At 39.5% G+C, this 20048-nt stretch overlaps 1 protein-coding gene across 2 annotated transcripts in view; it reads right to left on the bottom strand.

Annotated features, from left to right (window-relative positions):
- Positions 1-17158, bottom strand: part of STAC (SH3 and cysteine rich domain) — a 71424-nt gene extending 54266 nt beyond the window's left edge. The window contains exon 1 of one of the 2 annotated variants that reach the window (XM_048298712.1): positions 16643-17158. In XM_048298712.1, coding sequence (XP_048154669.1) covers positions 16643-16759 — 117 coding nt within the window. In that variant the 5' untranslated portion in view covers positions 16760-17158. Of the gene's footprint in view, positions 1-11929; positions 12041-16642 lie in introns of those variants that run through there. The other variant, XM_048298719.1, reaches the window with a different exon arrangement.
- Between the last annotated feature and the right edge of the window lie 2890 nt (positions 17159-20048).

Below are 20048 nucleotides of genomic sequence, written 5' to 3'. Positions count from 1 at the left end.
TGAAAGGAACCAGGATTGGCAAATATGTGAGACAAACATGAAATAAAGTACACAAAGTTCTAAGGCTTGAAAGTATGAAAAGTCTTTTTATATATCTTCAAAATTCAGTATCAGATATGACAGAATAAAGTAATGCAGTACAGGGAGTGATAGATTTGAGGAAACAAAATTTATTAAGTGTATCAATTGCCATCACATCTCAGGGAAATCCTTTTTTCTCTCTATTATGGTCAAAACTGTCTACTTAGTCCTAAGGCATAAAAAGAGAAGACACTCTATTAGATTTTAGGAAATTGTAACTTACCCTGTGCTCATGTTTCCTTCCCTGCTAAATTATATTTTCATAGTAACTTCAAAAGACTAACAGTCATTTAAACAGTTTAAAATATCTTATAAAAAGAAGGAAACATATGCAAAATAAATACTTGTATGAATGAAAATGAAGAAAAATGTAAGGCTTTTTTTATCAAAAACTGAGTAAAATCCACACCCAAACTCTCAAATTTTGTATCTAACACTATTTTTGCTTCTGTGTTTTTGAACAGCTCTATTTTGATGTATTCCTTTGATTTCTTTTAATCAAGCTGTGTTAGAAAGAGTAATCTAGAAAAAAAAGAGTGCATGCTACATTATCTTCATGAGATCTCAGTATTTCTTCAAACTTCCTAACAGGTTTGATTCAAGTTTATTTTTTGTGTGGAAAATGCTTATAATATCACTCAACCATGGTGTGCCTCCAGCCTGCTTCTAGGAGAGAATCTTTCTCAAATTTGCAGTATTTCAAGATAACAAGTCACAATATCTTTCAGAGAATCTGTACTGTAGCTTTCCTAAATTTGTAATCCAATTGACGAAAATCAGATTAACAGTCCCAAAGTAAGATCTACTGGGTTCATTGTGTTGAGCTCAATGATCATCAATTCTCCCTCCTTTGTCAACATGTGCATAAATCAGAACACTTTGCAAATCAAACTAAGGAACACTCCAGTCATTATCAAATATCAGTGTTGCAAAATATTTTGTCTCTTTGATCTCCTCTGCTGCCTCACCTAACAAAAGACAGGCTGCTTCTCTCAGGAGCAGAGGCAAAGACTACAAATCCTGTACCTATATCCAGGATTCTGTTCTCCCTGCTGCTAAATAACTGTTCCCACATGAGTGGCAAAAGCTGCAGGACATCCTTTATAATTCAGGTTACGAAAGGTGTCTGGTGCAGACCTCTGTGTAAGTCCTGTCTCCCTTTTGTGGTCTGACAATTGAACTGTCTCCAAATTTTCCTCCTGAAACCAAAATGCATGGTTAGGAATAGTCCTTCCATTTTTTTAAAAATCAGCCTGTACTTTCAATTTCAAGACAGGTAGGTGTTTACAACGTCTTGTTTTATACTTTGGGGTTCACCTCAGGCACCTGGTTGCTAAGCAGCCAGTCATCTCCATACTTTGCCTCTATCAGGATGTTGTTATCTCTTGCCCCTTGGTGTAGAAGGCATTTGGACTGTTATCTCTGAGGTCCCTTCTGGGAATCTCATCTTTTGCATCTCTTTTTGGATAGCTCTTTTCCATTTCAGCTTCTAAATGGAACACTGATTCCCCTTTGGTAACTCCTGATTCAGTCATTTACTAATCTTTGGTGAGGTGGAAGTGGCACAATGAAATTTGGAGATTAAAAGGCTGGGTTTCAGAGTGATGTAAATCTAGGCAGCCCTGATGAGGTGAAAGAAGCTACTCTGGTAACTACCTGCTGAGAGTCTTCAAGATTGACAATAACAGGATGTGAGTTTTGCTTCTTTTCCTTCTCATGAATAATCTGGAGCAAATGTGATTGTGAATGTAAAATTAATCATCCTTGACGGTATCTCATGTCTGTACCTCTATGAAATGTGCATCTCCCCTATCGATCTTGTGCCTCAGTATAACACCCTTGGACCTCTAAAAAAAACCCAAACCACGACAGTGTTCTGCTAAAAAAATGCTGGGCTACCTACAGCAGTAGTTTCCCCTAATATATTGTATCCATTTTCTTTTTTTTTTTTTTCCTTTTATTTTTGTTAACAGAGCTGTTTCATAATACTTTAAATGGTAGTATATCTCTTGAAGCAAATATGGAAATACATCTGGCAGAGAGGCTGATACTAACTGAGGGCAAATTAACGTGAACACCACAACCCACATACTGAATTATCACATTTGTGTCATCTTAAAACAAAAAGGAAGTGTGAGATCTACTGGGAGTTGTTATAGTTAATATTCTGTCAGTGTTTCCACTCTTACTTCTGGGGCTCAGAACTTACACTGTTAAAATTGCTTTGCAACAAAAACATGTAAGTACTCAGCTCTACAAAAAAGTTATTGTCACTGGTCCAAATCCTAAGGTCTTTGCTTACTGCTAACTCCCACTGACTTCATTGAGCATGTATCCTGAGTAATGGCTCAGGGTTGGAGGGGTCGTTTTGTTGTTTGTATATTTTGAAATAAAACTTTTTATGTTTCTTTTTATGTTTCATGCAGCATGAAAAAACACCTGGCCCCATTTGACATTCTATTACCTGGCTGATTCTATCTGACTTTTAAATTCCCTCCTCTTTTTCTTAAACCACCTTTGTCTTCTGCTGCTCCACAACCAAATATAGATAGATCCAGGAGACATTACACTTCTGCTTCTTCTGTCTTTCCTAGTCACTTGTATCAATTCATACTTTGTGTGAATAAATTCTGTCCAATTCTTGCTTAGCTACTGTGCTTTAACTTTGAGATTATATTACTCTGGTTTTCAGTCAAAGAAAGAAAACAATGCCAGAACTTGGGTGCTGTATGGCCTATTGGCTTAAGAGAAGCCTACAAGCAGATATTTTGTCTCACTTGATCCCACAGGTTTCTCACTACCTTCTTTGCTCCCTGTTCACAAACAGAGATTCAGATCCAAATCCTATAACTCGTTTCCATGTTTCCATTTCAAGCCCTTCTCAGTGAGATACGGCATAGGAACTTATACACAGAATATTAGCAGTGTTTGTTGGTTCCCTTCCAATTTTTCTTTTTCATGGTTCCCTTCCTCTTCTTGTGTATACTTTTGCAACCTGCTAGCAAATTTGCTGCCTTTTATCCCTCCTGAACGCTTGCATGTCTCATCATGTGAACGCTGCTTCTTGCCAGCCACTCAGAAGGCCAGGACACTTGGCCACCCTGGCAATGCTGGTTTAGACACCACAAGTCTAACAGGATCCACATGGTCCTGGTGCACATTGCTGCCCTGACACCATGCTGGCATGAAGTCCTGGATCTGGGGGCAGGGCTGATAGCATAGGAGGAGCAAAGTTAGTTAATCCCTCTGGGCTTCTCCATGCTTTTCCTGGGTACCCACAGGGTTTCCTTCATCTTGTATTTTCAATTCTAAAGTTCTATGGCAGCTACCTCATACATAAAAAATGCTGTGTCAATTAAAAGTTTTTTCTACCTTGATAACATTTTCCTTGTCATTTGTTCTGCAGCCAGTTATCTTAATGTCCATCATGACAAAGATCGTTTATTTTCAGACCTGGTCCAGATCTGGTACATTTTCCATTATAGCTCTTCTCAAAGTGCAAAATACAGCATGCATTTATCCCTTTAAGCAAATATACTCTAGCATCTCTCTGATTTTCAAAAAGCATTTCCAAAAACTTTTGGGAAAATTGTGCTTGTAGTACCAGTTTCCAAGGAATCTGTTACTGCTACAGAAAGTTTCCATCTCACTCTGTCTTTTGTCTTTTTGTTATTACTTTTTAGTCATGTCCAGCAAAAACTGCATTCAATGTCCTACATAAAGAATAGGCCAATTCTCCACATGGAAAATCTCTTTAACTTGATGATGATACTGTCATACAGATGACACACAGTTACTTGGCACTTTATGGAGACATTTGAAGGCCTAAACACTGCTTCAAGAAGTTGACAATGTAAATACGTATGTTTGGAGATGTTAGCAGGAGTTGTTAAGTATGAGATTTATGATCTATTTTTGACTCCTTTTGCCTCAGGCTAATCCATTTCTTTTATATTTTTTCCTAAGCCTCCAAGCTGCTGAACATATCTTTAGCCAGCTACTGTTTCAAGATCAACCCTGCAAAACAAAAACATTTTATTTTTATCCTCACCAGCTGCACAACTTTCCTTCTCAAATTACCTCTATCAAAATTTCAAGATTGACTGAACTGTAAAAATGTGGTTTCATACTGAGATAGCTGGTTTTGTGTAAAAAGATAGTTGCATACAGAATGCCATATGAAAAAAGAGAATTTAAGACTATAAGTTCTTCTTTCTGAAGAACTAAATTTTTTTTTCTGAATGTTAAGAATCTTTTTTAAGTTCATCAAAATTTTCTAAAGTCAAACTGTTGCTAATGAAATCCTGCACACAAACACCTAATAATAGTAATAATGTTTTTGAAAAAAAGCTTGTAATACTGTCATGATGTTGTGCTCACCTAATAAATGGAGCTTCATAATTTTGGTGTTGCAAGAGAAAAGAGCTGTTGTCATTGACATAAGTTATCAGTTATTTAATGTAATAGGAGTTACTGCTTTGATAGGAAAGTCAGGGATCTTGGACCAGTAAAACTGTGAAGCCTTGTCTGACAAAAATAATATCAGTGACTTTAACAGGAACAGCATATTGCATGGGGCTGCAGGAGGGATTCAGGCAGGGAGGAAAGCAGGGACATAGAAGGAAGAAGAAAGGAAAGTCAAGTTAAAAGAGAGTTTTAAAGAATGTGAATATGAATCCTGCAAAAGAGGGGGGACTTCCAGGAAGAGTTTAGCTTTGTCTCATTTATTCTACAGTCAGAGTAGGTAAAATTCTTGATGTTAGCTGAGTAACACTGACTTATAAGGCATGTGAAATATTACAGCAGAAATAGTTACTGCCTACTGCTGAACTAAAGATCAAGTGTATTGCTAAATTCTGAGATTTATATCAATTTTCTCCCATTAGTTTTTTGTTTGTTTTTTTTTTTTTTTTAAATATATGCAGCAGAGGCTATGAGTGTGACTGTACTGGAAGGATATTAACTCATGGAAAGGAGATTTTTTTTTTTTCCTGGAATTTAGTAGCTGGTAGTAAAGATGAAATGACATTACCTCTATTGCTACTTCAGGAATATTGTATTTATTACAGTGTGTTCCCTACAATGCCAGAAAAAAAATAGGCTAGCTTTCTCATCTTGTTTAAAAAAGAACTGATGCTTCTTTGAGCAGACTGAGTGGCTACTTCTGGCCAGCATCTAGTCATAGTTGCATTATCCTCAAAGGAAAATCACTCTATTAAGATTTTTCATTTAAGGTTTGACTGTCATTTTTTTGGACCTTTATGAAACGCTTTCAATTTGTTTACATTCTTGCAGGACTCAGGTAGGTCTATTACAGCTGTTGGCATTCATGTTAGCTTTGATAATATCTAAGGAAGATGTCCAGAGCATTTTTCTTGGATGCCAGGCAGGAACTGTTAAAAAAGCCAGTGTTGTTGAAGGGCAGAATTGCAGCCTGGGGAAGTCTGTGGGAGCCTAAGCTTCTGGGGTAGGCAGGAGCTCAAAAGCCCTTCACCAGCACTGCACTTGAAAAGGGATCTTCTGAGTAGCATTGGTCCCCAGCTACCTACCCAGAAAGGAGGGGACAAGATGGAAAAACTAGGAAGAAGGCTTTATTTCTTCTCCTTAAGGAATGTTTTGTATTACCTCATTGTCCACATTTTAAATTTGTGTATAGTTTCCTGTATCTACATACAAAGGCACGATGAGGTTACATCAAGAGATAAATAGGCATCCACACACGAGGAACAGACTACGTAAAACCAGAAAATGTGAGGAAATTAAATGCAACTGAATAATGCAAGTACAGCTGAAGTATAGGTGAAAGGGAAAGTACAAACAGTGGGTTTGCTTTTTTCCCAAGTGTACTTATGGCATGAGTGTCTGCATCCACACAATGTTTATAAAAAGGCCTTTTCCCTAACAGAAGAACCACCATCCATTTTCTTAACAGAAATCTCTAAACTTGGCTAAGCTTGGAAATATGGAAGTTTTTCCTGTAAAGACTCATTGTATCAGAGAGCCTCGTCATGGTTTACAGCATTTGAGAATAGGAACAGAGAGGGAAGAAAGAAAGGCAGAGAGTGACTTGGTGAGGTAGCAAAAAAGGTAACTGTTTGCCTGGATGTGTAACGGTCAGGAGGATGAAATCCATTTATCATTACAACTAACTACAGGAGGTAGATCTAACTGCTGTGAACCTGCCAAAGACTCCTGCGTGCCCATACTTCACGAAACTGGTACATGATTCATCTTGTGGCTACAGTTTAACAGCAGCACTTCACATTCTGGAGCCTGGATAGGCTCACACTTTTCTCTCTTTTTGTCATAGGTGCGTAGCTTTCCATTACAGGACCGGCTAGAAAACAGCAGTTCTGCTTAGCAAAAATATTCAAAGTTTGAATGATTTTGTTCCATGTATGCATAAAAAACAACTGCAGCTTTTCAGAATGTCTTTGAGAGAGCTGTGGGCCAGAGAGAGGAAAGTCAGACAGACTAGCCATGCAGGGGAACAGACAGCTGACCAGTCTTTGTAGGCAAGGTTCAAGACCTCGCTCTGACAGAATCCCAGTGGTTTTCACCTCACTTAAATCTGAGCTTTTAACTCAGCTGTAGCTGCCTGCTATGGTCAATGGAAAAAGATTTCTGCTCAGAGAGGCTAATTTAGATCACACAAAGCAGGCTTTTCCTCTAAATCACCTTTGATAAAACAGTTTTGGTCTGTGTTCCATTTATAACATAGGGGAACTGAACTACTAACTTACCTGCCTATAGCTGGTCTCTAATTACAGGTGAGGCTGTACAACATAACCTAGGATGCAATTTTTTTTCTCTTTTCTCTGGAAATTTCACCTGCTGTCAGGGAAACCTCCCCAGCAAAAATTTATACAATCAAGAAACTGAACAATTCCTCAAGATCAGATGTTTTGACATTGAAAAATAAACACTAAGTGCTTTTATTTAAAGCACGCATTTCACTGGAATGCTCCTTACCAGAAATGTCTGGAAAATAAGTTGCCTTGTGTTTATTTGTAAATTATTCCTTGATTAGATAATTTAAATTAAAAGAGGATGTGTGAACATAAGTGAGAAATTATCTAATAACACTTACAAATAATATAAATAAGTACACTAAGAGGTACAACAAAAATGGTATATACTGGGTCCTTGAGTTGACTGATACTAGCTGATAACAGTAGGTGCATTTTAAAAATGCATATGAGGCTGAAACATCTGAACAACTGGATTCTCAATTTAATTGCACAGAAGTTTACCATGCTGAATTTTGCCTGGAAGGTTTACTATTTGTGATCATGGAGATACCCAGTCCAAGGCCATTTCTCACCCTTTGTATGCACAAAGGCTGGGTAAGGGCTTTTAGACTCTCATTTCAGTCTCAAGATAGTTTGATTTTGGGAACCACAGCATTTAAACTGGCAGGGAAAACACTGTTAAATCAATGATGAATAGTGCACCTATATAAGTGACATTTTAGAAGGTGACTTTTTTGCATCATGCCAGAAATCTGACCCTTGGTTGACAAAAGCTGATGCCTCCCTTCACTAAGAATGAGCAATTTTGGAAAAAAAAAAAAAAGAAGTCAAATACTGTGGTAATGGCATCTGTCTGTAAGATCGTATTTAACAGTATTTGCTATAATAATCTGTCAGGTTGACTTTGCCCTCTAACCTGTAGCTGTGCTTCCAAAACACACATTTCTTTGTCTTACTCTGATGAATAAGTGAAAAAAAATATTCTAAATGCAGATTTTAATAGCTTTGTGAATACAAGTTTATAATATCTTGCTCCTTTCTTCGTTAAGCCTAATCATTGGTTACTATAGGTCAGCTTCATTTTCCTTTTCTATTCAGAATACTAGACTGCTAAAATGATCTTTATTAATAAAGCAGTGCATGTGTGGCATTTTAATAAAGCTTTTAAATGGCACTCAGAGATGGAGCATATTATGTCTACAGAAAAGAAAAGCATTAAAGTTGTTGCTGTTACTTGCCTAAAGGACTGCAGTTCCATACTGAACTTGCAGCCTCCTGTGCTGGGAAATACCTCTCTCTCACAATTATTCATGCTATGATATTTTTAACACCACTGCAGCCCCTAAACAGTAATGCTTCCATTTGACAGTACTTAGCAAACTACTCTCATCACTTAGAAACAGGTCAGCTAAGAAATGCTGACCTGTCAGGGAGAAATATTCCATGAGCCTCTAGCATGTTTATGTGAGACTACAGACATGAAACTCATTTCATTTTAATAAATAAGAAGATGTGCAAGCCATTTGTCGTATTTAACTGCTGATGTCAGAGACTCCAGAAAACTCTTTTTCAGACATCCATTGTAAATACGTTTTACAGGATTCCTGAGTTAAATTCCCTGACAAGGAGCATTTACTCTATCAATTGGTCTACTGAATTAAAGGGAGTTTCCTCCAACTGAGGTGTATGTCAAAGGAAAACAAAGTCAAGTCAGTTGCTCACACATAGATTTTTCATTTTCACAGCTGGTCCTCCTTGCTAACGAACGTGCAAAGTTTGCTTAAGCTTCAGCACTTGCCTTGGAAGTGCTCATTTAACACTGAATGACTGAATGACTGCTTGCCTATGCAACTGGAAGTTGTGCAGGACTGAGTACTGTGTTAAGAATATTCAACTCATGCTCACATCTGAAAGCCTAGTCCTCTGCCTGACAAACATGAGTATAAATTTATCAAATATGCAAACTTCTACCCATCAGGAGTATACAGCAATGGCTCCTAGGCAATAGGCAAAATGCCTGTCATACAAAGAATTACAGTTTTCTATCAAGTTGTTATGATTTACTTGCATTTAAATTAAATAAAATGCATGGGAAAAATGAACCTTTAAGCCAGGTTTTGGATTTCAAAAATCCAAAATTGATGTTCTCCATTCCCTTGTAGAAAGTTCAAGCCTTCAGCACTCTCAGATACCTAGAGGTATATTTTAGACTCCATCACTCTTTGGAGCATGGCACAGAAGGACCTGAACTAGTATCAGTAGGAAGGTATGAATGTCTCAGCAGTGGTCTGGAAAGCAGCAGAGCTGTCTTGAATGTGCTTGGATGTGTAAGGGATATATAATTTCTTCAAAGCTGTAATACTAATACTAATGCTATGAAATGAAGATAAATAAAAAGGCTCTGTGAATGGGTGCTCTTGGAAAACTGCATGAAAATAGTTACCTCAAAAAGGAAATTTGGACTAAGAAAAGAGTCTGCAAAGAATGGTGGGGAGGGGAACAAGAGAAAGAAAATAGTAAAACAAATGGTATGGAAAAAAACCCTGGATGTTTCAAGCACAGTTCCTTAGGTCAAATGATATTAATTATCAAGAAAAGCTGAGTGAGTTCTTTGAAAAAGTATTTAAGGAAATGTCAATGAACAGATTTGGGCTACAGAACGAAAAAGAAGAAAAAGGCTGTGGTACAGTAAAGACAGGGTAAAAGACTGGTTTGGAACTTCAGCAAACACTTCAGCTTACCTTCTTCTCAGAACCATGATGCTGGGGAAAAACAAAAGGAATAATAGGAAAGAGATTACAGAAATTTATGGCATGACATTAAAAAAGCAGTTTAATGTGTCTGTTGAGGTGAAAGGGAGAAAAGAAACTAGTTAAACTCTGTTATAAAATTTTACTTTGAAAGTCTAGAAACAAGTTTCCTTAACAAGCTTTATCAAGACAGAAATGATGTAAAGTGAAATGGAGGTCTCTGTCAAGAGGCAGAAAATGTGATCCCAGCAAATACAGATTTGTAGATCTGACCTCAAGAGAATTTGACAAAACCAAATCAAAATGAAACAATAAAAATAAGATAAATCCTCCTAGATCAGTTGTAATGAATAAGATGAACAATTTTCTAGACAATTTTCTGGAAAATGTTTTAGGTCAAAGGTAGATTGTGTCTACTTGGATTTTGTTTAAATTATTGAATATGCTGCTGAAAGGAAATCTGTTAGCCAAGACAGAAAAGAAGGAAAATAGTAAATAAGTTTTATGGAAAGTTCAGTGGGAGATGGTTACTGTTGAAAGGAGAAGTTGAGGGTTGGTTATTGGCAGAGTTCTTCAGAGAACAGCACTGACGTAGTCTTAGGGTCAATATCGCTCTCTCTACTCTTATTACTGGATTTTTTGCAAAGATTACACATGTCATAAGGCCATTTCCCTCTGGCATTGTTGAGGAATACATTTAGTGCAGACAGCTCTGTGTGCAGCTGCAGACTGAGCTCTGGGTGGCAGGACCCCAGGCAAGACTGTGAACTGCTGACCCTTTGCATAACAAAGGGTGTGGGGACCTGTGGCACAGCCTGGTGGCACTCAGAGACACGGCAAGAGCCGAGGACTCCAGACTCTCCCACGCTTACCTGTAAAGGTATAAACCCCCAGGGTTTCCTTGGTTTGGGGTCCCTCCTTGGAGGCATCCACCTCAAGCTGTTGTTTTGCTATTGTACAGTGATTAAATTGTGTTAAGGATTGAAATGGCTGAGAATGTGCTATGGGAAATCTGGGATCAAGTGGGTAAGGAAACCTGGTGTGACTGTATGAGTATGGGATGTGCAGCTGGGAAGGGGCCTCGGTCCCAGCTTGGATGGTCCAAGAGTGACTGTGCCAGAGTGGCTCCTGGATGGTTGGACAGGGAAGTTTCTTTAACATGAGGTGGGAGGCATTTGTCACATGTGGGGAGGCCTGGATCTTGAGGGATGGGCTCAGGGAAATGTGATGAAGTTCAGCAGCGGAAATCCAAACTTCTGTGCCTGAGACCTGATTCAAACCACTGTAGATGAGGACAGACAAATGTATCCTGCCTGGATCCCCTGGAAATTGCAGAAAAATAGAATGAAGACCTCTGGTTCACCAAGGAGTGACTAGGAGACACAACATTAGAGGCAAGGTTTCTGGGAGTTAGTGATACTGTACAAGCTCTCGTAGAGAATGCCATGCACAAATTCAGTCACCCTTTTCCAAGAAAGATTATTCAATACCGAAATGGGGGCACAGCTCTGCTACTAGAATGAGATGAAGAATGGAGAGTTTATTTTATGTCAGTCCAGATTATTTAGTATAGAAAATAAAAGGCTGGTAAGAGAGATGAAAGTCTATTCTTATGTGATGGAAACCTTCACCAAGAATGGAAAAGAGATGTTTAAGCTAAAGCAATATTATTAAAATTACAATGCCACACAAGCTGGCAAAAAATAAACATAGACGGAAATTACAAGAGGGTGAAGGCTAGAGGACATCCCCATGCCATTATTAGACCATACAGGTGTTGGAAAGGCTTTTTAAAAGTAGCGGTAAAAGCTGAATTCAACAGAATGACTTTCTGAAGAAGAATACAGCTTAAGAGACTGAGACTGTGGACTGAACTCTCTTCCATCTGTGTAAACAACTTGTTTTCTTTCAGTGAAAATTTGCACTTCTTTAAAATCCTTTTTTTTTTTTTTATTTTTACCACACTAGATTTCAGTCAAGTCATTTTTAGTTGTTGAAGGATAATAGATGTCTTCTCCATTTTGGCACCATTGAAAGTGTGGATAGAAGAGAATGAACTGATCACATTTCTATTTTGTCTTAGATATCTCAAAGTGCCTAGAAATTTATCTGACATATATATCAAAGTAAAAACAATACCAGAGAGTTTCAATCAGAATGAGAGTAAGAAAGAAAATTCAAAATAAGTGTAAACACAAGAATGAGTCTGCTGAAGAGACATTGATAGGTTAGAGTATTACTTTCCTGCTTTAAGGAAACCTTCCTTTACATAATTTGTTGCAAAACACATAAAAATACTTAATCTAATTTCTTTCCCTTAGTCTTACCTTCACAGCATGTACTCACCATTTTACACAGAGGCATGGAAGTAACACTCAGAAGGAGAACTGTTCTTTCTTCCCCTTTCACGGGATGTTTTTAAGCTGTTTGGTATTCCTTTGAAGACTACAGCAGTAGTTTACATGCTGCATATTTATCACTGGTGTGGAGAGTGAAACACTAACTGCACACCATACTCCCTGCCCTTTTAAAATATTGATGAGTAACCATCTATGGAGCCTCATAAAGTATTAACTCTTTAAGTGGGGAAGATCTCTGCTTAACAGCATAGCACAAGTCCTATGTGATTTAAATCCCACACAATCCAAAGAGTTTCAAGCTGTTTATGTTTGTTCAATATCCAATATTAACTCCTGGTTTTGAAACCTCATGTAAGCAATATTGCTCTACTGATCCAGCAGGTCTGTAAGTTCAATCTTCTTGATCGATGTGGGGGATATTAATAAATGAAGTCTACATCTTGAACTTCAATGCTAAATCCTTTTATTGGCTTCCTATTCTTTTTAACTTCCATTTTATGTACTGCTTATCAGGTTAGCTCATGTTGGAACAACTGTGCTGCATCTCCTGAATTGCCATACCTGAATTTGAAGATAATGGTCTGCATTTCCCTGAATATTGCCCACTAGGTGGTCAGTGTGTGAAAGTGTCAGACTGAGACTGACTCATTTATTTTTTGAAATACATAGTCCAGATACCATATTTATTTGGAGATCCAATTTATCTTTTTTTCTTCAGTTTTTTAGCTGTTCAAATTACCTAGCTGACCTGAGTGTAAGCAATTTCTTAGACGCACAAATTTGCGGTTCAGAGGAAAATTTTGAATCCTTCCAAAGATGCGTGACTACAGTACAACCCAATTATAGTTGTATTTTATTAAATAAAGTAGGTGGAAATGGAAAAACTGTGAGAAATAAAATTTGGTCTTCACAGAAATCCATCAATATTTTTAAATAAGTAACTTTTACGTGATTGCCTAAAATGGTAGAAGCAGGACTTGATACCCCTTCTGAGGTGTATGAGAAAGCCTGAAAGACATTTAACATATTGACATGAAACTAATAGCTTGAAGATCAGCAGTGCTAATCCACCCTAGTGGTACTAGCTCAAACATTGTAGATGCTCAGGTGTCCCCTAAAACGTAAAAGTGCTAGGGGAATTTTCAAAGATAGACCCTGTTTTCCAGGAATACCCCAGCCATTGCTCACAGAAGAGTGATAACAACTTGATTCATACTAAAGAAATGAGCAGATGGGTTCTTTCCTCTTCATATACAAATGTCAGTGAAATAAAACAAGTACAAAGTTAAAATTATGTGCCAGCTACACCAAAACATAAAGAAATCATGCCATGTGTAGGACTCCTTTCTTTGGACACATATTCCTTCAAATTTTAGTTTTCTTTATTAAATTCCAAGGTACATTTAGATAAAAGACATCAGAAATATGATCTCTGATTGCTGCTACTAGATTTCTGCTTATATTGCTAAGTTAGTGATTCAACAAGTGTGCAGTGTGTCTTTAATTGCTACCACCAGGAAGAAATTTTCCCTCAGGATTCATTAAATGATGACTTCCTCCCTTGCTGAGTTGTAAATTAAAAAAAGTCTTTGGCAAACTAGTAATTTGCCATCTTGAAAACCAGATGTAAAGGACCCAAACAGGTGGGAGCCATAACCACAAACACATGAATGTAATAAATTTAGCAATTACATGCATTTTTGTGGTACTCTCCTGAAGTCATTCTCCTAGTGAACTTTAAGTATTCACTCAAGTCATACTAAGGTGTGAAATGAATGTTTTCAAGAGCCAATAAATTAATTTAATAAATTAATTTTTAGTTTTGCAACATTCTTAGCCGTTCAGGTTCTAGTGTTTTTAGCACAATAGTTGTACCCATAGTACCACAGGATGGCTCTTTCAGCAGCCAGGGTATTCTCACCTGCAACTATGCTCCTAATCCATAGGAAAAGGTGGTGGGAGGCTTTTACATGAGTTTAAGAGTGAGCTGCTTTCCTGTAACAGAGGTGTGTGACTAACACATGAGAGTCATCCTTCCAAATTTTGGCTGCTTGTAGCAGCCTGAAGTTCTGCCTCTCAAACTCAGCGCTAGTCAGAAGTTGCAGTACCTGTTCCCTGACATCTTCTAAGTACAGTTTGGAGGGTGCAAGATAAAACTGATTTCTGGGCTTTATTATGACAAGGGATTATGTGCCACCAATGTCTATGATTCAGTTGGACTGGACACAAGCTTGCAGCTATTAGTTCTACGTTATTTTTTCAAAATTGCTTTTCTGCTGAAGTGTTATCAAATGCATTTTGAAGGTTGCTATTATCCGTGTTGGTTCTGTTTGTATATTTGGAATCATAATAAGTGGAGTGTTTTGCCACACAAAAAAATTGTCAAGGTTGGAGTGTTTTGCCACACAAAAAAGTCATTGTGGGGTAATTAGATACTGCACAAACTGTTCTGCAGTAAATGCAGCAGATGAACTTGTTAACCTAAGCAGCAGAGAGTACCTGAAGAAAGCTTAGTTTTCTGTGAATGACAGGCTAGCTCCCTCAGCATGGGACACCACAGGATAAAAGCACTGACCAATGCTTCTGTCAGTCTCTAGTTTTTGAAGTATATCAATTATCCTAGAAAATAAGAAAAAACCCCAAGCACACACAACATCTTTATGAAATCACAGAATTTTTTCCATCTTCCTGTTTCCTTGGACCAAACAATGAAAGCTTATTACCCCAGTGATCAGAAGACTCTTTTGACTCTATCTATTGAAATGACAGTACATCATGCTATCTGATCATATTTGCAGCTCTAAAATGTGAACACACAGATAATTTGTTTACTAAGAATATCTCTATCCAAGTAATGGCATCAACTGCATGGTTATAGCTTTTGCCTATTCCAGTGTATTGCTTCAAATGCTCAAAAGACAATAGATGATGATAATGTTTGATTATAAACTAGTTTGTAGCCTATTTGTTCCCTGGCCAGATGTGCCTAATTCCTGTTGTCATCCTTGGAAGCACAAACAGCAAGAAGGAACCCTCTGTGAAGCTCTTCACTTTCTCTCAGTTTTGGATCCATGCCAGTCAGTTTGTTTTGGGAACAGCATTCTGTGATCCAGCGGGAAAGTCCCTCAAGCACCATTGTTATCAAGTGGCACATGGAGCTCCTTAACCATTCTGGCACAGGGCGAGGAGCATAGCTGGGATCACGGGGAGCACACAGCCCACCGGGCCCTGTGCACAGCCCAGAGCACTGGAGCAGCTGGTGCTGGCAGTGCAGTGAAGGCTGCAGTTACTTTTGGGACCTCACTAGGGGCAAAGCTTCCCACTGCTGTGTAACAGTTCAGCAGTTCCAGAGAAGTGGACTCAGGGGAGTGGGATTTAGGTACCATATCCTTTTACAGCCTGGGCTTATACCAATAATCCATTTGCTTTACATTTTCCATGAATCATGGAGACTCCAGTTGAGCTAAATGTGTATAGTGAATATTGTATGCTATTGTTGCTGGAAGAGCTCTTTTCTTTTAAAGAGGGTGTATTACACAGGGAATACCTTAGCTCTCCTCCTTGGAGTATAGCATCTAAATAAATACATAAAATAAAAAATCCCCAAGCCCACGTCAAAACTCTACCCACACAGACAGATAATTTCAACTCACTCTCCAGAAAGTGGAGAGCTATAACTGCAGAATAATGTAGCAGTCTTTCCATATCAAAGCCAGGAAGACACTGCCTTTAAACTCAGGCCAGCACAAACCTTCCCTGTCTAGCAGCTGTTTTCCTCACACAGTACCTCCTGAGGCTTTACCCACCTGTAAGCCCCTAGTGACAAGGACCTCCCTATTTTTACATGTTTACACAGCATCACTATGAAGTTCACAGAAAGATCTGTCAGGTGCTATCATGGAATCAATCATAAGTAACAGAGGATCAGTAAAAGCACATTATCCAATGCACAGAACTTTCATTATGTAAGGTTATTGCTTTACCTTTTACCTCTCTGTCTTCCGAGTAACATCCTGGCAGTCTGAAAAACTTTTCATATGCGAGTCAATTAAAATTTCAGAGGCTATGCCATTTAAGCTAAAAGTTGATTTTCAGTAAGGTAAATTGAACCACATTGAAAAACTCAGAAAAAAGGCTGTGAAAACAAAAATCCTTTTCTGGGTGGTGTACATAACGTTCATTGTGATAAAACTGTCACTTATCTCCTGTTTTAACAGACTCATTAAACAGTGAAAGTTCACTTATGAGTCTGCCAGAGAAGGAAAGTCAGGTGAAATACCCCAAGCCCCCAGACAAAATTATTTTCCCTGAACCTTTGAGAAAAATCAATTTTTCCAACCAAACCCTTTCAGTGATACTTAATGTGAAAATAACTAACAATATCCATTGACAGTGATCCCCTCCCTGAGCTCTGTCACTACCCCAGGACGTTACTGTAATGAGGAGGAGAAAACACAGGCAAAAATCCACAAACCCAAACATCTCAAAAGGCAGGTATTTTCCCAGTGCAGACTCCTGAGGTGACAGGGAGAATTCAGAAGCAGGAGTGTCGGAGCAGGCACCGCAGTCAGAGGTGGCTCATAGCACTCTGCCGCTGATCCTGGCACAGGGCTCCAAATGAAAATCAAAGCAATGCATCTCTTTTCAAAACAAAGAAAGACGGAAAAAAAACCCCCAACAAATCTCGTTCTCTGAGTACCTTTGATTCCTGGCTGGTAGTTGATGCTGGAGAGGGGGGCTGCTCTGTGCTCTCCACTTCATTCTCTTTCTCCACACTATCCACGCTGACTTCAGTCGTGCTGCTCGGAGGAATCATTTTACCTCTAAAACACTGCTACTATCAGGAAAAAAAGCTACAGATGGTTCTTGCTTTTTTCATTTAACGTCCTCTTTCTTCTCTGGTCTTCTAGAGCAAATGAACTCCGACCGCTTGGTTTCACTATATTTGCCAGACTAGAATTCTCTGGATTTTCTTTTTTTTCCCCCCTTCTCCTCCTCCTTCCCCTCCTTCCTCCCTCCCCTTTCCTATGCAATTGTGCTGCGAGGGAGTAAGTTATCGATGGTTCTGTAGGTCAGTTGTGTGCCTGCTTTTCCCCGGTACTCCTCCCCTCCATATGAAGCCTGGAGGTGTGGAGCAGAGTCGTGACCGCCAGCCTCACAATCTGAGAGGAGTGAGCTGAAGCAGCAAGCCCAAGCCACGCACACACGCACACACACACACGGGGCACTGGAGGGAGGAGTTGTATTTCTAATGCTGTGAATAGCTTCGGAGAAGCATGTGCTGTCATAGTAGTGAAACAAAGTAATGCGCGCATGCACACACACACACACACGCATGCACACACAGAGGCAGGCAGTGTATATGAAGTTTGGAAGCATTTTACCTTTTAACAGGCTGGAGAAGACAGAGTTGAAGGGTGCCCTTATATTCTTTCATGTCTTTTACTGAAGAAAAAAAGCCCAGGAAAAGGGCACTAGAAAGAGGAGAAAAATGAGTCTTCCCGTTCTTCGTTTCAGAGCAGATTATTTAAAATCCTAGCTACTAAGTGTCTCTAAGGCTCCTACCTTGCCCACAACCCAAACTTGCTAGCAAATGATAGGACAGAGTCAAGGGAGAGTTACCTGTGGATCCACGTGTTCCTTGCTCCCTCCCAGGCAGGGAAGCCCAGCTCTCAGCCATGCACACGCAATCTGGGTCATCCGGAGCTCCCACTATCGTGCACATCCCATACCTGTAGGTTGTCATAGTGATAACACTCCATCAGGCAGCAGCAGAGCAGAGGCAGCCATTGGGAAGAGCTTGGTGGCTTCCCCAGTGCTGTCATTCCTGAGGATGCAGAACCCGAAGTCACGCTTGGGCCTGCAGTACTACCGGCAGAAGGTCAGCATGACTTTGCTGTCTGGCTCAGATTGCTTTATATTGCTTGAGGTTTTGCCTCTGATTTAAATCTGCTGCAAAGGTGCCTGTCAGCTCTCTTCCCTGCTGAATTAAGGTCTGTACTGTGAAAGGTTGAATGGATGTGCTTCCCACCAGATATGCTTTGCTGAGCGGGAGCCACTCCATATGGCTGGTGGAGATGACTCTTTCATTTAAAGAAAACAAAAAAACCCCAACCCAAACGTGTTCCTAATAGCAATACTTACATCCTGGAAAGTGAGAAGAAAAAAAAGAGTTGCTTAGTGGGTCTATACAGGTGTTTGGAGGTCTGAGTCAGAGATTATCTTTAGTACTTTGTAGCTCTGGGAGAGGACACCCGATTCTGCTCTGGCCCCATCCTTTAGAAACACAACTGCTACTTGGAGCTGCCTTGCAGGCCCACTTCACCTCAAATAATCAGTGTGTGAAAGTGAAAGCAAGTTTACAAGATGGTAGGGGTTATACAGATGAAAGCCAGAGCAGAAATTGCCCTGCAGCCTCTCTATTCTTAATAACTATGCAGAAGTCAGAAAAAAAAATTAGCTTCTCTTTGAATCCCCAGTGAATCTTCAGGAGTAGAACTTAGATGGGGAAAAGATCTTTATGTTTTTGAAACAGAGCATATAAGATACCAAAATCCTTAGCAGACAATAAAGATGAAATGCTGCAATGCTATTTGTACAGCTACTTCAGAACAAAAGAGTGTCTTAAGGGTCTGCCAGCAGAACCTATTATTTGGCCTGTAGTCACTAACACGATTACAGGGATCTAAACGACAACACTGCTTGCTCTTGAGGCAGTGGCAGTGACAACTGAGATTGAAGCAAGGAAATACAGAGCTCAGAGGGGCAGATTTGGCAGGTAAGTAGAAGAATTTATTTCCAAGGGTTTGCTTTCTAAAATGCAGCAGTGTCTTAGACCACTCCCTTCAGAGCCAGAGGAATTCTCCAGGTACAAAGGTCATTCATTCACTCAACAAGTAAGAGTTGGGCTTTGCTATAAAATCATCCTCTTAGTAATGAGCAGCGACTGCTCAGAGCCACAGTTTGGGAGAATTAGGGCAGCTGTGGTCAATGGAAATTTTGGCAGGGCATCAGCAATTGAATGCTCCAGCTCTGGCAGTAGCATCCTTCCCTGATGGTCCAGCCTAGAACAGCCAAGCCATATCCAGTGCATGGCATCTTCCCCCTGCAAGGACTGTTCTGTGTGCCCAGCAACCTGACAGGTGAGAATCATAAAACTAAATTTTGTCTGGTTCCCCACTAGTGTTGTGATCTGGTCTTTCCCATTAAGAGGTTCACAAACACAGCGAACTTGCAGGTTACCTTTGAAATGGATGTGGAGTGGCCGGTTAATGGTTAATTCTCTAAGTGTTGTAAAATCCTGCATGCATTTTGTATGAAGAGCTTGTAACGTCATGACTGTGTAAGTGACTATCATACCACTCTTTACTCTAATTGTTTTACCAAATTAGTACTAACACCTGCTGCACTCCCTCTCTTCTCCCAATTACTCACTTGTCAACCACGATGGATTTGTCAGTTTCTTGACAATTAGCTTGGGAAAGATGACTCAAACATAAAATTTTACCAAAAAAGCAAAAAGGAAAAGAAACTGGATTTGTAACATTTTTATTTCCTTCCACAGGAGCTGGCTATCAAAAATCTAATATTCAGTATAACAAAACAGACTGATCAAGTTAGACGAACCTACATCTCTCACCCACACTTTACTCCTGAGAAGCTGGACTTGTGATTACTGCCGATCAGTCTCTACATGAGGGTACTCAGTGGAAATGGGAGCACTGCAGCACAGTGCTAAACAAGAGGAAATTGAACAGCTTCTGTAGTGTAGAGAGGAGTAGATTTCTGGAGTGGGGAAAAGCAATTTGGATGAATAAAACATGAGCACCAATTTTCAGCCCCCAGCTGAAGTTGTTTCGCTGTGTAAAGGCTGTTGAGCGTTGCCTGGAGTCCCTGCCAAGCATTCCTCTGCTGGTGGTCTGGTGCTGGCTGCATGGGTGCTGCGTCTTGTCTGCTCTCCTTCACTCCCACTCTCTGGTCCCTCACACAAAGGTGACAGGGTGTGGTGTGGCATAGCCCTCTACGCTGGGACTCCAGCAGTTATTCCTAAGATCTGGCTGAAGCCAGCATGGTAAGAGCATCCCTGAGGCTCCTGACTCCAGGAA

The sequence above is a fragment of the Corvus hawaiiensis genome, chromosome 1 (genome assembly GCF_020740725.1).
Source record: "Corvus hawaiiensis isolate bCorHaw1 chromosome 1, bCorHaw1.pri.cur, whole genome shotgun sequence".
NCBI classification, from domain to species: domain Eukaryota; kingdom Metazoa; phylum Chordata; class Aves; order Passeriformes; family Corvidae; genus Corvus; species Corvus hawaiiensis.
This window is presented reverse-complemented; position numbering and strand designations above follow the sequence as displayed.